This window comes from Sus scrofa, chromosome 2, assembly GCF_000003025.6.
Source record: "Sus scrofa isolate TJ Tabasco breed Duroc chromosome 2, Sscrofa11.1, whole genome shotgun sequence".
Taxonomy (NCBI): domain Eukaryota; kingdom Metazoa; phylum Chordata; class Mammalia; order Artiodactyla; family Suidae; genus Sus; species Sus scrofa.
Genome location: NC_010444.4, coordinates 79,653,945 through 79,670,349, shown reverse-complemented (window position 1 = coordinate 79,670,349; position 16,405 = coordinate 79,653,945). Strand labels below are relative to the sequence as shown.

At 37.1% G+C, this 16,405-nt stretch overlaps 1 protein-coding gene across 1 annotated transcript in view; it reads left to right on the top strand.

Annotated features, from left to right (window-relative positions):
* LOC106507314 overlaps positions 34-16,405 on the top strand; it is a 58,589-nt gene continuing 42,217 nt past the window's right edge. The window contains exons 1-3 of the mRNA XM_013987544.2: positions 34-165; positions 1,554-1,686; positions 14,155-14,205. Of these exons, the coding sequence (XP_013842998.2) occupies positions 1,594-1,686; positions 14,155-14,205 (144 nt within the window). The 5' untranslated portion in view covers positions 34-165; positions 1,554-1,593. The remainder of the gene's footprint in view (positions 166-1,553; positions 1,687-14,154; positions 14,206-16,405) is intronic.

Here is a 16,405-nt window from a genome sequence, read left to right as displayed (position 1 = left end):
GAGAAGAAAGGTCCAGCTGAGCCAGTCACGTGTCCAAAACATATTCTGTGATCGCCTCGAGCTTTCTGAGCTGCCAGGTCTTGGGTACTTGGTTCTCCTGGAAGGAAACGGAGGTTCTCCGAGTACAGTGTCTTGTAGCTCTGCATCTGCGTAATTTATAGAAAGGCAAGTAGACAACCAACAAGAACAAACCTGTTTCCCCTTCGTTCTTTCAACAAAAGTGTATGGAGTACCTGTTATGGTGGCAGTCCCTTATTGTTAAAGATTTGAAATACCTCTGTGAGTAAAGCAGAGATCATTGCTCTGGAGAACTTTTTTGGGAGATAGGGAGTAGACAATAAGAGGCGAACGTAATTATATAACTTTTTAGGAGGTAAGTGTTATGAGAGAAAGCTGAAAGGAGAATAATGTGGGAATTTGGGACCCCTTTGCGAAAAGTAAGTCGGCCCCTGGCAGACCTCACTAAGAGGGTGAGAATGGAGGGAGCATGCCAAGGCAGGGCCGCAGGGGATGGCCATTCCAGGCTCTGAGAAGCCAACAATTTTTCTTCTTCTTCTTTTTTTTTTTTTTTTGGCAGAGAAACACAGGTTCTATATAGAAGGTTTGATAAATACAGATAAAGGGGGAAAAATGCCACCACACAAAAATAAATGGTTAACATTTTGGTAAGCATGTTTTAACAGCCCCTTGTACTCCATATTAATCTCTCCTACAGTCACACCAATCTGGTTTTAACAAAGTGGAATATTGCAGACAGCAATTGCGACCTATTTTGGTTTTTTTACCCCCTTAAGACCATGCCTTGAGTATTTGAACTTGCCAGTAAATATTCTCCCTCAGTAGTGTTTTCAATGACTTCAGTACCTTCCATTGCATTTAATTAACTTTTTTAGTTAAATATATTTAAGTTTATTTATTTAAATATATTTACCTAATATTTTACCCCTACTGTTATATTATTTCTAGTGTTTTGCTCCATTAATATCTTCGTAGCTATATCTTTGAAGATTCTTTTCTTAGTTTAAATTCCTTAAAGTTGAATTTCTGGATCAAGAAGGGTAGAATTCTAAGTACATTACTGGTTGTGTTCCTGGAAGATTTTACAATTTATATTTCCATAAGCAGTTCCTGACACTTATGCCTACTCTGGGTTTTTTCTTTTTAATGATATAAAAAAATGCTTTTGGAGTTCCCGTCATGGCTCAGCAGAAAAGAATCTGACTAGCATCCATGAGGAGGCAGGTTAGATCCCTGCCCTTGCTCAGTGGGTTAAGGTTTTGGCATTGCCATGAGCTGTGGTGTAGGTCACAGACATAGCTTGGATCCCGCATTGCTGTGGCTGTGGCTATGGTGTAGGCTGGCAGCTGCAGCTCTGATTTGACCCCTAGCCTGGGAACCTCCATATGCTGTAGGTGTGGCCCTAAGAAGACCCCCCCCAAAAAAAAACTAAGATAAAATAAAATAAATTTTTACATGTCTTTGTTCACTTAATAGAACAATTTTTATAGCTAATTTGAAATTAAATATAATGTCTTATTTATTGAACCATTTAGATATTTACTAACAAGAAGGCCAGAGAAGAGGAACAAAAGAATGAGAAGCATGGAACAGAAAATAGAGTTAAATAAAATCCTTTCTCTCTCATTAATCAAATGGCTCATAATAAACAAGATACTCAATTTCAAGGTAGGTTTATTTTTCATTTTCAGGTAAGAGTCATAATAGCTTTAAAATACATGCTGCTGTAATAAGCCAGTCACAAAAAGACAAGTATTGTATGATTCTACTTCAATGAGGTACTTTGAGCAGTCAGAATCATGGTGACAGTAAGGTGGTTACCTGGGGCTGGGGAGAGGGGCAGTGGGGAGTTATTGTTTAATGGGTACAGAGTTTTAGATTTATAAGATGGAAGAGTCCTATAGATGGATGATGGTGATGGTTACACAACACCGTGAATGTATTTAATACCACTGAACCATACACTTGAAAGTGGTTAAGATGGTAAATTTTATGTGGATTTTACCACACTAAAAATTTGGGGAGAAATTGCTGCTGATGTACCTCTTCATGAGTTTTTCAAAGGTTTGCAGGTGCCTGTGGATACATTAAGCCTCTTTCGGAAGTGCATCATTACTGATAATTTTAAGGGAGTGAATGTTTAGGCCACAACTTCCATTTGTGTTCTCCTGAGCAAGGAAGGTTCTCGTCTCTTTTCATTCCCTTCAAAAAGCTCTCTTCCGCCTCACCAGAGGACTCTTAAGTTGGTCCATTGCCCAAAAGTGTAGCTCTCTGGGGTTTCACACTCTGGGACAACTGACATGAGTCTTTTCTAGGAAGACTCCTTTCCTGATTAATGAAAGACCCTACACATGGGACTTCTCTGTTTATATTAGTCATATTTCTGTTAGAAATGGGATACATGGGCCCTTAAAAGGCTCTAAAAGCAAATACAAAACAATGTCCAAGTCATGGTAATTTAATTGTCCTTGCTCATCTAGTCAGCAAACACTGTTAAATAATGTACTGCTTTTGAGAGAGAGGATATGGTGAGAACAAAGCAATTTAGGCTCTGGTTAAAAAAAAAATTATGTATATATATATGTGTGTGTGTATGTATAACGCTTAAAATGGCATGTACACACACATAGTTTTTATAAAGTAAGCACGATTCTTCTAGAGATGATGTGAAAAATACTTCAAAATGGATGCCAACCCAGAGAATCTTTTTTCTTTTTCTTTCAATTATAGTTGATTTACAGTGTTGTGCTAATTTCTGTTGTACAGCAAAGTGACTTAGTTATACACATATATACATTCTTTTGTTTGTATTCCTTTCCATTATGGTATATCCCAGGAGATTGGATATAGATCCCTCTGCTGTGCAGTAGGACCTTGTTGTCTATCCATTCTAAATGTAATAGTTTAAATATACTACCCGTACATTCCAAGTCTATTCCTATTCCTCCCCTTTCCGCCTTGGCAACCGCAAGTCTGTTCTCTTTGGCCCTGTGTCCATTTCTGTTTTGTAGGTAGTTTCATTGGTGCCATATTTTTGATTCTACGTAAGTGATATCATATGGTATTTGTCTTTCTTTTTCTGACTTACTTCATTTAGTATGGCAATCATTAGTGTATCCATGTTGCTGCAAATGGCATTATTTCATTCTTTTTTATGGCTGAGTAGTATTCCACATATTTATGGGCTTATTCATCAATGTCAACTTTGCCTTCAGTTCTGCTCAATATTCACCTATCCACATGAGGGTGCATTAAAAGTCCAACCTGTGTCCTTCTGCTCTCCTCCCCCCCACTTCTTCCTTCCTTCCCATTCCCCTAACATACAGAAGTTCCCATGCCAGGGATTGAACCTGCACCATAGCAGTGACAATGCCACATCCTTAACTTCTATCCAACAGGAAACTCCCCCAATCTGTGTTTTTTCTAGTACTGCTAAGCAGTTAACTCAGTTCTGACACTGTCTACCTGGAGATGGCATAAGATGCCACAAAGTAAGGGCTCTTTCCCACAGAACTTCCGCCACCTCTGGCCCCACCCCCATGTCAGACACCAGTCTCAAGTTCAGGTTGTTATCTATGTTTCTGACCTACTGGCTCTAAATTAGAGGTTTCTACAACCCCTTCCTTGAGTTTGATTAATTTGGTAGAGCACCTCACAGAATTCAAGAAAACATTCTACTTACTAAATCAGCAATTTGTTATAAAAGGATATAATTCAGAAAGGGCCTGATGGAAAAGATGCTTAGGGCAAAGTATGGGGAAAGGATGCAGAGCTTTCTGGCTCTCTCTGAGCACCACTTTCCCAGCACCTGCACAGATCACCAACCTGGAGGATCTTAGAACTACAGTCATTTTGAGACTTTATGGAAGCTTCATTACATGGGCACAGTTGATTGAGTTATTGGCCATTGGTGATTGGACTCAATCTCCAGCCCCTCCTCTGTCCATCAAAGGTAGGGGAGTGGGGCTGGGGCTTCTTTCAACACTGTCATCACATGGTTGGTTCCCTGGCCACCAGTCCCCATTCTTAGGTATTCTCCAAAAATTATCTTATTAGCATAAATTCTGGTGTGGTTGAAGAGGGTTTGATGTGAATAGCAAAAGATACCTTTATCACTCTTACCACTTAGGAAATTACAAGGGTTTTGGGAGCTCTGTGCCAGAAACTAGGTGAAGATCATATATATAGTTCTTATTATAAATCACAATATCAAAAACTGGCCAAAACAGCAACTTTATTTTCTGTTCATTTTTTAAAAATTTTTTGACGTGTAGTTGATTTACAATGTGTTAATTTCTGCTGTATGACAAAGTAATTAAATTATGCATATACACATATCCATTCTTTTTCAGACTCTTTTCCCATCTAGATTATCACAGCATATCAAGTGGAGTTCCCTATGCTGTACTGCAGGCCCCCATTAGTTAACCATTCCATATACAATTATGTGCAATAATGCCAATCCCAAACCCCTAGTCCATTCCTCCCCTCCCCCCACCTTTCCCATCTGGTAACCATAAGTTTGTTTCTGAAGTCTGTGAGTCTGTTTCTGTTTTATAAATCAATTCACTTGTATCATTTTTTTTATATTCCACATATAAGAGATAGCATTTGATATTTGTCTTTCTTTGTCTGACTCACTTCACTTAGTATAATAACCTCTAGGTCTACCCATGTTGTTGCAAATGGCATTATTTCATTCTTTTTTATGGCTGAGTAGTATTCCATCATACATATGTACCACATCTTCTTAATCCATTCATTTACTGATAGACATTTAGGTTGTTTTGTGCCTTGGCTGTTGTGAATAGTGTTACAGTGAACAGAGGGGTGCATGTATCTTTTTGAATTACTGTTTTCTCCAGATATATGCCCTGGAGTGAGATTGCTAAATCATATGGTGGTTCTATTTTTAGTTTTTTGAGGAATTTCCATACTATTTTCCACAGTGGTTGTGCCAATTTACATTCCTATAAACAAGTGTAGGAGGATTCCCTACACTTTATTGTTTGTAGACTTTTTGAAGATAGCCATTCTTACTGGTGTGAGGTGATACCTCATTGTAGTTTTGATTTGCATTTCTATCGTAATTAGTGATGTTGAATATCTTTTCATGTGCCTATTGGACATCTGTGTGTCTTCTTTGGAGAAACATCTATTTAGATCTTCTGCCCATTTTTTTTGATTGGGTTGCATAATAGCAACTTTAAATAGTCATGTTAATAATGCTTCTTGTTTTATTTTCCCCCAATACTCTTTTTTCAATGCAGATTTTTAAATGTACATTTTCATAAATGTTGATAAATTTGTTTGACCTCAAATAAAACATGGACCATTCTTATCATCCCCCGAAAGTTCCCTAAAACTATTTCCCACTCAAAACCACCCACCCAGAAGCACCCACTGTTCTAATTTCTTTCTCTATAAATTAGTTTTGTCAGCTGTAAAATGTCATATAAATGGGCATATGGTATGTACTTTTGGTGTCTGACTTTTCACTCAACATATTATTTATGAGCTTAATTCCTTATGTTCTGTGTATCAGTACTTCTTTCCTTTTCATTTCTGTGTAATATTTCATTGCACAAATGTATGGCAGTGTTTACTTATTCATCTGTTGATAGACATTTGGATTGTTTCTAAGTTCTTATGAATAAAGCTGCCATGAACATTAGCGCACAGATATTTTGGTGGTCATTGATTTCATTTCTCTAGTCTCCTAAGACTAGAATGACTGGTTGTGAAGTAGGTGTATTAGTCTGCTTGGGCGGCTATAACAGAATACCACAGACTGGGTGATTTAAACAACAGAAGTTTATTTCTCACAGTTCTGGAGGCTAGAAAGTCCTGAGAAGTTCTGAGAAGTCTAAGATCAAGGTGCCAGCAAGGTGGGATTTCTTTTGAGGCCTCTTCTCTTGACTCATAGGCAGCTGTCTCCTTACTGTGTGCACATATGAGCTCTTCTTTGTGAGTGCAGGAAAGAGCGAGAGCTCTCTGGTATCTCTTCTTATAAGGGCTCTAATCCTCATCTAGTCCTGATTCCTTCCCAAAGGCATCTTATTGCACTTGTAAGTTGTGTCTCCTTGAAGAATAATGATTTTGAGCCCCTTTTCATGTGCTTGTTTGTGTATCTTTTGTAAAGTGTCTGCTCAAGTCTCTTTTAAGTCACTATTACAGTTTTCAAGGTCTCTGTGAAGTATGATTTCTTTGGTACCAAAGGATACAAACAGGTCTGAAGGGATTCGAGAATTGCAGTGATGTGAGTTGCCCTCCATTAGAGCTGTTTTTCTTATTGTCCCATAAATTTAAATTCTATTAAACTTCTAGAAACCATATAAACTTAAACTGTCCCTTAGTCTTTTGGCCACATTAACTTAATTTAGCTGCTCTTAGACTTTCCGTGGCCAATTTAGTTGTCTCAGCAGTGGTTCTGCCTGTAGGGAATGCCTCTGAAAGGCCTGACTGGATTTTATCAAACTCAGGTTGATAAAATTAATGTTAAAACTGATATCAGACTCAGTTTAGTTATTTCATGCTGTTAACAACTTTTATCCTGAACTCGCAGGATAAAAGTTGGTTATAAAAGTGTGGTGCAGTGGGTTAAGAATCTGACTGCAGGGGCTTGAGCCACTGCAGAGGTGTGGGTTCCATCCCCACCCAGTGCAGTGGGTTAAAGAACCCAGCATTGCCACATCTGTGGCAGCTTAGATTAATCCCTGGCCCTGGACTTCCATATGCTATAGGTGCACCATTAAAACAAACAAACAAACAAAGTCTCTGCTTTTATCCTGAGAAGAGACTCTGCATTCTCACTATATGCCTTGTTTGTCATTGCTCAGCTGTGCACCTGAGCTGTGGCACAGCTTTGTGTTTTCAGATGTTCAGGGGTCACACTGCACATCATGTGCATGATTCCAATCCTAACATCATTATCTTTAAACTTTTTCTTATAATAAGTTTAACAGTAATTGCCTAATAACATGGCTTATATTTGTAATTAATGCTGCATGTCATTATACCTATACCAATTAATAACTAATTGAAATCCAAATCTAATCTGTTATACAAGACTAAGATTATTGGTTATATTTAAAGCGTGCGTATTTTTAAGCATTTACAGTTTATCCAGTTCTAGCAAGTAATCCACACTTACTCAAGTCTAATTCATGTTATCCATGACATTATATTAATACTTTTATTTCTTGGTGACTTAGTGGTGCAAAGATCAGCAAACCATTCTAGTTTTAAGCCACCTCTAATAATCCTGTGGGTAGCACTCTTTCAGTCTTAGCCACTTCTAGTACAAGAATGATATTTTCAAGAAGGAAGATTCAGAAGCATCTTAAGAGCTCCCCTCATTAACAAAAATCAAGTAGTAATAACTTGTTTAGCAAACATCAAGTAGCAGCAAAACTGTGGCTCATTAATCTCTTGCTTCCGTAGAATATATTTTTTAAAGATTTCAAGGTATCCCTTATAGATTTCCTCCTGTGCCTAAAGCAGTGTGTCCATAAGGCCTATGATTCTGTGCAAGAGGTGATTTGTGATTCTGTGTGTTCTAAAGGCCTCTAGACACCAGGTAGCAATGGCCTGCACGGAAGGACAAATCTGAGCTTGCCTGTAAGTTGAAGTGAGTATTTTCTGTCCCAAGAGGGAAAGGTCAAAAATCATGATTAATAAACATACCCATATACCCATTGTATTGGTACATAGAAAAGTTTAGATCTTACATCTTCTGTCCAAGAGCATATAGCTAAGATTAGATAGGCCATCATCCTCCTGACCAAATGTCTGTAAGTATCTCCTGATCCAGCAGCCGTAATTTTACCTGGATTCACACCATTATATTGTTTCATTTTTATTTGTTTTGGATAGATACAAGGAGCACAAGCTGGTCTTTGTCAGACATTTCTCCTCAGTGGGAATGGATTTTTCACAAGTGCATACAGCTATTCAGCATCTCTTTCCTCTGATGTTTCAGGTGACAGCTGTTCAGCATCTGTTTCCTCTGATGTTTCAAGTGATATCTTAAGTACAGGGACTCAAGACTCATGACGGCTTTGAAGCCCTAGGCCCTGTCAAATCTAATGTATCCGCAACAGCCTATGACCATAACTTTGTTTCCAAGTTTCCTGCAAGGGACTGGCCCAGTCCAATCAGGAGTAATTTTTACTTTAAGCAATATTGTCTATTAATGCAGCTGATGAATCTTTTTAGCAGGTTACCAAGGCAATCAGAACCATAAATAAGATTTTTTAGGAACACAGTTGACATACTTTCTTGGGTGGTTACCAGGGGAACAGAGCTAGAATGCTAATCCAAGGTCAAATTCTTTCACAGAGAAAAAGAATTTTGTTAGCTCATTGCCTATTATCCATTCCCTTGTTATTTTTTTAATTTAAACTGTATTTTGAAATAATTATCAATTCACAACCAAGTGTAAGAAATAACACAGAGGTCCTGTGTATACTTCAATCAGTTTCCCCAATGTCAACATTTGCAAAGCTGTGGTACAATAATGTGCTTATAAGCTTTTTTAGACAAGTTAGTATGTACGTGGTCACCAGGACCTATATTGTAAAGTGGGGACCATCAACAACCAATTTATTTATTAAATAACCAGGTGATTTTTAAATCAAAATAATTTCTTAGTATCCCTAGTATTTTTATAGGCAATTTTCTACCAAATAACTGTATGACAATACTTAACACACCAACCATAGTGTTAATTGACAGAGTTAACAGTGTTGCTTTCATCCTCTCAGCAAGTGTCTCTTTTAGTATCTCAGTTTTAGTATGTTTTAAATTGTCTATTTTATCTTTGCCAGACCGGTTTTACCAACATGTTTAATAGACTTAACATTTTTGCCGTCAGTGTTAGGTTCATAGCAAAATTGGGCAGAAAGTGCAGAGAGCTCCCATGTACTTCCTACCTCCCCCTCCATATGCACAGCTTCCCCCACTATTAAGATCTGGAACCCAAGTGACACATTTGTTACAATTGGTGTAACTACATTGACACATTAATATCACCCAAAAATCTAGTTTATAATAGCATCCATTCTTGGCATTGTCTCACATTTAAAAGTCTCAGTTAATGGCAACTCCATCCTTTCAGCTGCTCTGATTAGCAATTTCAGATTCTCTTTAGTTGCTCTATTCTTTCTCATATCTCACACTGATCCAATAATAAATTTAGGACTTTTCCAAATCTCACAGCACAACCCTGCTTCAGTCACAAAAGAATAAACTTAGTGCTTTCTGATTTGGATTGTTGAAATGCCCAGTCCATATTTTTATTGCCTCTTAAGTAGCCTCCTTAATCGTCACACTTTAGGAAGGCTTTGTTTTTCTTAGTCTGCATCCCCAACATGTTCACTTAGATTATGGCACAGATTATTGGTCAGTTTCTAGTATAGGTGTAAGTTAGCAATGAGCTTGTACAGCCTTGAGCCAACTTTGCCAGTGGCCGATTTTGTCAATTGTCAAGTTGACGAGCTGCTCATGGTTCCCCTCTATCCAGGCTGAGACACCTTTGCAAAGGTTTCTACCTGTGATGTCAGGGTCACATCAAGCTGATGTTTGTGTGTGGCATGAGGTATAATTGGTGTTCACTTTTTTCCATGTCAAAATCCAGTTGTTCCACCATCATTTGTTATAGGGACTTTCTTTTTTCTCAGTGAATTGCCTTGACGTCTTTGTCAAAAAACCCATTCAATTCTAGTCAGGACAGAGTAACAGAGACTGAATTTATCTTCCTGCTAAAAAATGGATGAGATCTAGATCTGAGCACTGAATATGCTTATTTATATTGGAATAACACTGCTTATAGCCTCTTTCAGTAGACAGAAGAAGGTAATAAATGTGTGTATACTAATGCTATCTATCTATATTTAAATTAACGTGAGTTCATACTGACATCTCTAATTTTAATCTAGCACTGTAGTGTTCATTCTAGCCTTCCTCCCAACCTCTGTTTATTTATAACTTCTTTACTTGACAGTGAGGAACTTTAATTCCATCACCTACGGTTAATTTGCTTATTGTTCATGCCCAACATGCAGGTAAGGTAGTTTCAGAATTGCTAATTTGTCACCCTGTAAGAAACAAATTTACTAATTGCAATTCCATGTTAGTGTACAAATCCTGATTCTTTAGCCTAGTAATATGCAGATAAAATACTGTTTTCTAGAGTTACTTAGGACAGCTCTTTTTCCCCAACCCTCTTCTGTGAGGTTATATCATATTTGTAAGACAATTAGATCTACTTGTTAGGTTGCGTTCCATCCTATAATCCTCTGAATCCTTGTGGTTATTTTTTTTTAATATTGCAAATAGTAAGTGTATTTGTTAGTTAGAGCTGTCATAACAAATACTACAAACCAGGTGGCTTAAAAAACAGAAATTTATTTTATCACAGTTCTGGCGTTAGAAGTCCATGATCAAGGTGTCAGCAGGGTTGATTCCATTCTGAGGCCCTTCTTCTTGGCTTATAAATGGGCATCTTCTCCCTTTGTTTGCACATGGTCTTTCCTCTGTTCATGCACACATCTGTATGTCCTAATCTTTTTTTTTTTTTTTTTTTTTTTTGTCTTTCTGCCATTTCTTGGGCCACTCCCACGGCATATGGAGATTCCCAGGCTAGGGGTCCAATCGGAGCTATAGCCGCCAGCGTACGCCAGAACCATTGCGATGTGGGATCCAAGCCATGTCTGCAACCTACACCACAGCTCACAGCAATGCCAGATCCTTAACCCTCTGAGCAAGGCCAGGGATCGAACCCGCCACCTCATGGTTCCTAGTCAGATTCATTAACCACTGCGCCATGATGGGAACTCCTGTATGTCCTAATCTTTTTTATTATAATGACACCAGACGTATCGTGTTAGGGCCCACCTATATGTCCTCATTTTACCTTAATTATTTCTTTAAAGGCCTTATTCCAGATACACTCACATTCTGAGGTCCTGGGGGTTAAGAATTTAACATATGAATTTGGAGGATGGGCACAATTCAGCCCATAAGAGTAAGGTTCACTATTTGTGTTGTATATTCTATAGGTTTTTGATGAATACATGATTATGTCTTTGATCCATTTTCAGTTAATTTGGTATAAGGTAGGGGTCCAGTTTACTTCTTTGACATATGAGTATACAGACATCCTTTGTTCTTTCCTCAGTGATCTTGGAAGCCTTGTTTAAAAAAAAAAAAATCGGTTGACTATAGACAAGTTCTATAAAAGGGCACAAAGGGCCAACCTTGTTTTGGCTGCTCCCCCATGACAGCCCTTTTGTGTCTGATGGGGGCAAGAAGTCTGATAGAAGACATACAAAGTGCTGAGGAGGCAGTGGCCCAGGAGAGTGATTGAATGCAGAAAGCAAAAAAATGTTAAAAATCAATTGATTATATATATAAGGATATATTTCTGGTCACTCTGTTCTAGTCCATTGGTCCATACATCTGTTGTTTTGCCAGTACCACACTGTGTTTATTATTGTAGCTTTGTAGTGACTTTGAAATCAGGAAGGATGGGTCCTCCAACTTTCTTCTTTTCCAAGATTGTTTTGGCTCTCCAATGTCCCTTAGAATCCCATATGAATTTGATGATAAATTCATATGAATTAGCTTTTATATTTATGCAAGAAAAAAAACGCTATTGGAATTTTGATAAGCAATGCTTTGTAGATCACTTTGGTCGTATTTTCTTCTTAATAATATTGTTACCAAGTCCAAGTTCTTACTGCTTTCTTCATGTTAGGCCAAAAATCAAGAGACAAGGTGTTGGGGCAAGGAATACTGACTTGATTTTCAAAGCCAACAGACTGAGAAGATGGCCAGCTAGTGTCCAAAGAACTATCTTATCTGAGTTAGAATCCAAGCTTCTTTTATACAAAAGGGGAAGAGGGGTAGCTTGTCGTTGCATTCTTCTTGGTACCGACCAGAAGGAGATGTGATAATCCTTCGTTCTTAGAGCAGCCCCACATAGGTCTGCTCATTGATGTTCCTATAAACCTCCAACAAGACAGTTGTTATTTTCTGTTCTGTAGCTTTTAATCTCTATATGAATCTTACTCTTTTTGATGCCATTGGAAATAGAATTTTCTTAATTTTCAGACTGTTCAAGGCTAATGTATAGAAATAAAACTGATTTTTGGTGTTGATTTTATATTTAAATTTGATCTTGTTGCAACTTTGCCAAATTAATTTATTGTTTCTAACAATGTTTTGTGGATTCCTTGGAGATATCTGCATATAAGATCATGTTATTTGTCAACAAATATATTTATGCCTCTTTTTGTATGATTTCAATGCTATTTATTTCCTTTCTTGCCTAATTGCTTTTGCTAGAACTTCCATAATCATAGAGTGGTAAAAGTCCTATCCTTGTCTTCTTCCTGATCTTAGGAAAAAGCATAATTATTGCATGTGATGTTATCTTTAGCTTTTTCATATACGGCCTCTGTCACATTGAGGAATTTCTCTTCTATTCCTAGTTTAATTAGTGTTTTTATCAGGAAACTGTATAGGATTTTGTCAGTTTTTTCTTTTTTTCTTTTTTTTAAATTTCTCTTTATTTCTATCACTTTTTTAAAATTTCTCTTTATTTCTACCACTTTTTTTATTACTCAAATGAATTTATCACATCTGTAGTTGTATAATGATCATAACAATCTGATTTCACAGGATTTCCATCCCATAGCCCAAGCACATCCCCCCAAGTTTTTCCTAAACAATTGAAATAATCATGTGTTTTTATTCCCCCTTAATTATATTAGTATGTACTTTTACTTTGATTGGTTTTTATGTGTTGACCACTGTAGCATTCAGAGGATAAATATCAGTCGATCATGATGTATAATCCTTTTTATATGTTGCGGTATTAACTTGCTAGTATTTTCTTGAGAATGTTTGCGTCTATACTTATAAAAACATTTGTCTGTAGTTTCTTTGTAGAGTCTTTGTCTTTAGTATCAGGGCCTTAGAGAATGAATTAGAACATGTTTTGTTTTGCTTTTTTCTTTAATGTTTTGGAAAAGTTTGAGAATTGCTGTTAATTCTTCTTTAAATATTTGGTAGAATTCACCAGTGAAGTTCTGGGATTCTGGGCTCTTTTTTAGGAGGTTTCTGAATACTTATTAATCTCCTTGCTTGTTATAGATCTAGTCAGATTTTCTGTTTTTTCTTAAGTCAATTTTAGTAATTTGTGTGTTTCTAGGAATTTGCTCATTCCATTTATGTTATCCACTTTGTTGGCATACAATATTTCATACTATTCTATATATTCTCTTTTATTTCTATAAAATTAGTCACAGCGAACCCTTTTCACTTCTGATTTTATTAATTTGTGTTCTCTTAATGTATCTTTCTCAATCTAGCTAAATGTTGAAACCATACCCTGTGCCTTACACACTCAAGACCTATAAGATAGGAACAAAATAGAAACAAAATGATAACACCAAGAACACCAAGCTTGTTTTGCAGAATACAGGGGAAACTTCAGATATGGAAACAATTGGCAGATAGCCTCTCCAACTGAGCATCACATGAGCTCTTTCAGAGACCGGGATAGTGAACTTTCAGAGACTGATTGTGAACTTAAGACATCAAAGACCAAAAATCCACCACATGCAACATATAGAACCCCCAGTTATTTGTCAAGACCCATAAAGAGGCATGAAAAGTTGAACCTATGCAGAGAACTCTTGAAACTTACAAATTGCTCTCCACCAGTCATTTCTGAGCCCCTTCCCCATCTTTCCACTTTCACTATAAATAGCCTACTCGATAGCCAGTCAGAAGACAGATCCAGCATTGCCTCTTGTCTCATGCTTGGCTGCCCTGGAATAAAGCCTTCTCTCTTTCTGAGAAAGACCATTGCCTGAGTACTTGGTTTTTCCATTGCGTCATGGGCAGCAAGGCTCTTTCTTGGTTACATTGTCAATTTTATTGATCTTTTCAAAGAAACAGTTTTTGCATTTGTTGATCTCCTTTATTTTTAATGTATTTATTTTGATATAATCTTTATTATTTTCTTCCTTCTAATAGCTTTGGGTTTAATATGCTCTTCTTTTTCTCATTCCTTAAGGTATACAGCTAGATTACTGATTCAAGATCTTTCTTTCTTTTTTAATACAGGTGTTTACAGCCATCCATTTTCCTCTTATCATTGCCTCTTCATTGCATCTGGTAAGTTTTGATATGCTCTGTTTTCATTTTCATTCATCTCAAGATGTTTTCTAGTATCTTCTTTGACCATTTGGTTGTTTAAGAGTGTGTTCTTGGATTTCCCTAGCGGCTCAGCGGGTTAAGGATATGGCGTTGTCACTACTACAGCCCTTGTTACTGCTGTGGCTCAGGTTCAATCCCTTGCCAAAAAAAAAAAAAAAAAGAAGAGTATGTTCTATAATTTCGACATACTAGTGACTTCTCCAGTTTTCCTTCTATAATTGATTTTTAGTTTTTCCCTGTTTCAATCAGAAAAGAGCAAAATGATTTTTTTTTTTTTTTGGCCACACCTGCAACACATGGAAGTTCCTAGGCCATGGATGGAACCTATGCCACAGCAGTGACCCAAGCTACTGCGGGACAGTGATGCACCACAAGAGAACTTTAACCCACTGCACTACAAGAGAACTCATAAAATGATTTTTTCCCCTGGCTTATTCAAGTTTGTTTTGTGGCCTAACATGTGGTCTATACTGAAGAATGTTCAAAATGCACTTGAGAATGTCTGCTCTGCTGCTGTGGGTGAAGTGTTCTGCATGTGTTTGTTAGATCTAATGGTTTATAGTTTTATTTGAGGTCTCTGTTTCCTTATTAATCATCTACCTGTTTGTTCTATCTGTTATTTAATGGGGGTCTTGAAATCTCCAATTACATGCAACTCAGAGATATTGTGGATTTGGTTCCAAACTACAGCAATAAAGCAAATATTGTGAATTTTTTTTGTTTCCCGTGCATAAAAAAGTTTTGTGTACACTATACTATAGTCTATTAGATATGTAATAGAATTATGTCTAAAAATGTGTACTTACCTTAATTAAAAATACTTTATTGCTAAAAAATGCTAACCATAATCTGAGCCTCTAGTAATTCACAATCTTTTTGCAATAGTAACCCCAAGAGTCACTGATCACAGGTCACCATAACAAATGTAATCATAATGGAAAAGTTCAAATTTGGCAAGAACAGCCAAAATGTAACACAGAGACAAGAAGTGAGCAAATGCTGTTGGAAGAATGCTATGTGTTCAGCACAGGATTGCTGTAGACCTTCAATTTGTAAAAAAAAATGCAGTATCCATGAAGTACAATAAAGCAAAACACGATTGAGGCTTGCTTGTATTAGTATAGAATTGTATATTTTTCCTTTCAATTCTGTCAAATTTTGTTTCATATACTTTGCAGCTCTGTTGTTAGGTATGTGTACATTTAAAAGTCTTAAATCTTCTGGCTAGATTGAGCCTTTTATTAATGTTTAATGTCCTATTTGTCCCTTGTACCTTTTTTGACTTAAAGCTGATTTTTTTTTTTTTTTGTCTTTTTAGGGCTGCACCCACAGCATATGGAGGTTCCCAGGTCAGGGATAGAATTGGAACTCTAGATGCCAGCCTACATCACAGCCACAGAAATGCCAGATCCAAGCCTCTTCTGCAACCTACATCACAGCTCATGGCAATGCTGGATCTTTAACCCACTGAGCAAGGCGAGGGATTGAACCCACATCAATGTGGACACTAGTCACGTTTATTACCACTGAGCCACCATGGGAACTCCCTATATATTTCTTTTTATGTTTCTTTTCCATTGCAGGTTATTACAAGATAATGGAGAGAATTCCCTGTACTGTGCAGTAAATCCTTGTTGTTTATCTGTTTTGTATATAGTGGCATATAGTGGTTAATACAATATTGCTAATTTATGTCTACCCATAATTTCCCCTTTGTCAAGCATAAATTTGTTTTCAATGTCTCTGAGTCTGTTTCTGTTTTATAAATAAGTTCATTTGTATTGTTTGTTTAGATTCCACATATAAGTGATAGCATGTGGTATTTATTTTTCTCTCTCTGACTTCCCTCACTTAGTATGATAATCTCTAAGTCCATCCATGTTGCTTAAAATGGCATTATTTCATTTCTATGGCTGAGTAGTATTCCATCGTATATATATCTTCCTTATCCATTCATCTGTCAACAGACATAAAATCCAGTTTTCAGATCTCAGTTGACCAGGCCCTTCCTGATCTGGTTCCTGTTTACCTCTCTGACTGCCTCTACTACCAACCACATGGGACCTCATACACTGCCTGTGGTCTCAGGGTCTTTGCACTGGCTGTTCTTGGCCTGGCCTTCTCTCTGCCTAGACCTAGGCTGTCCTTGTATCTCAGA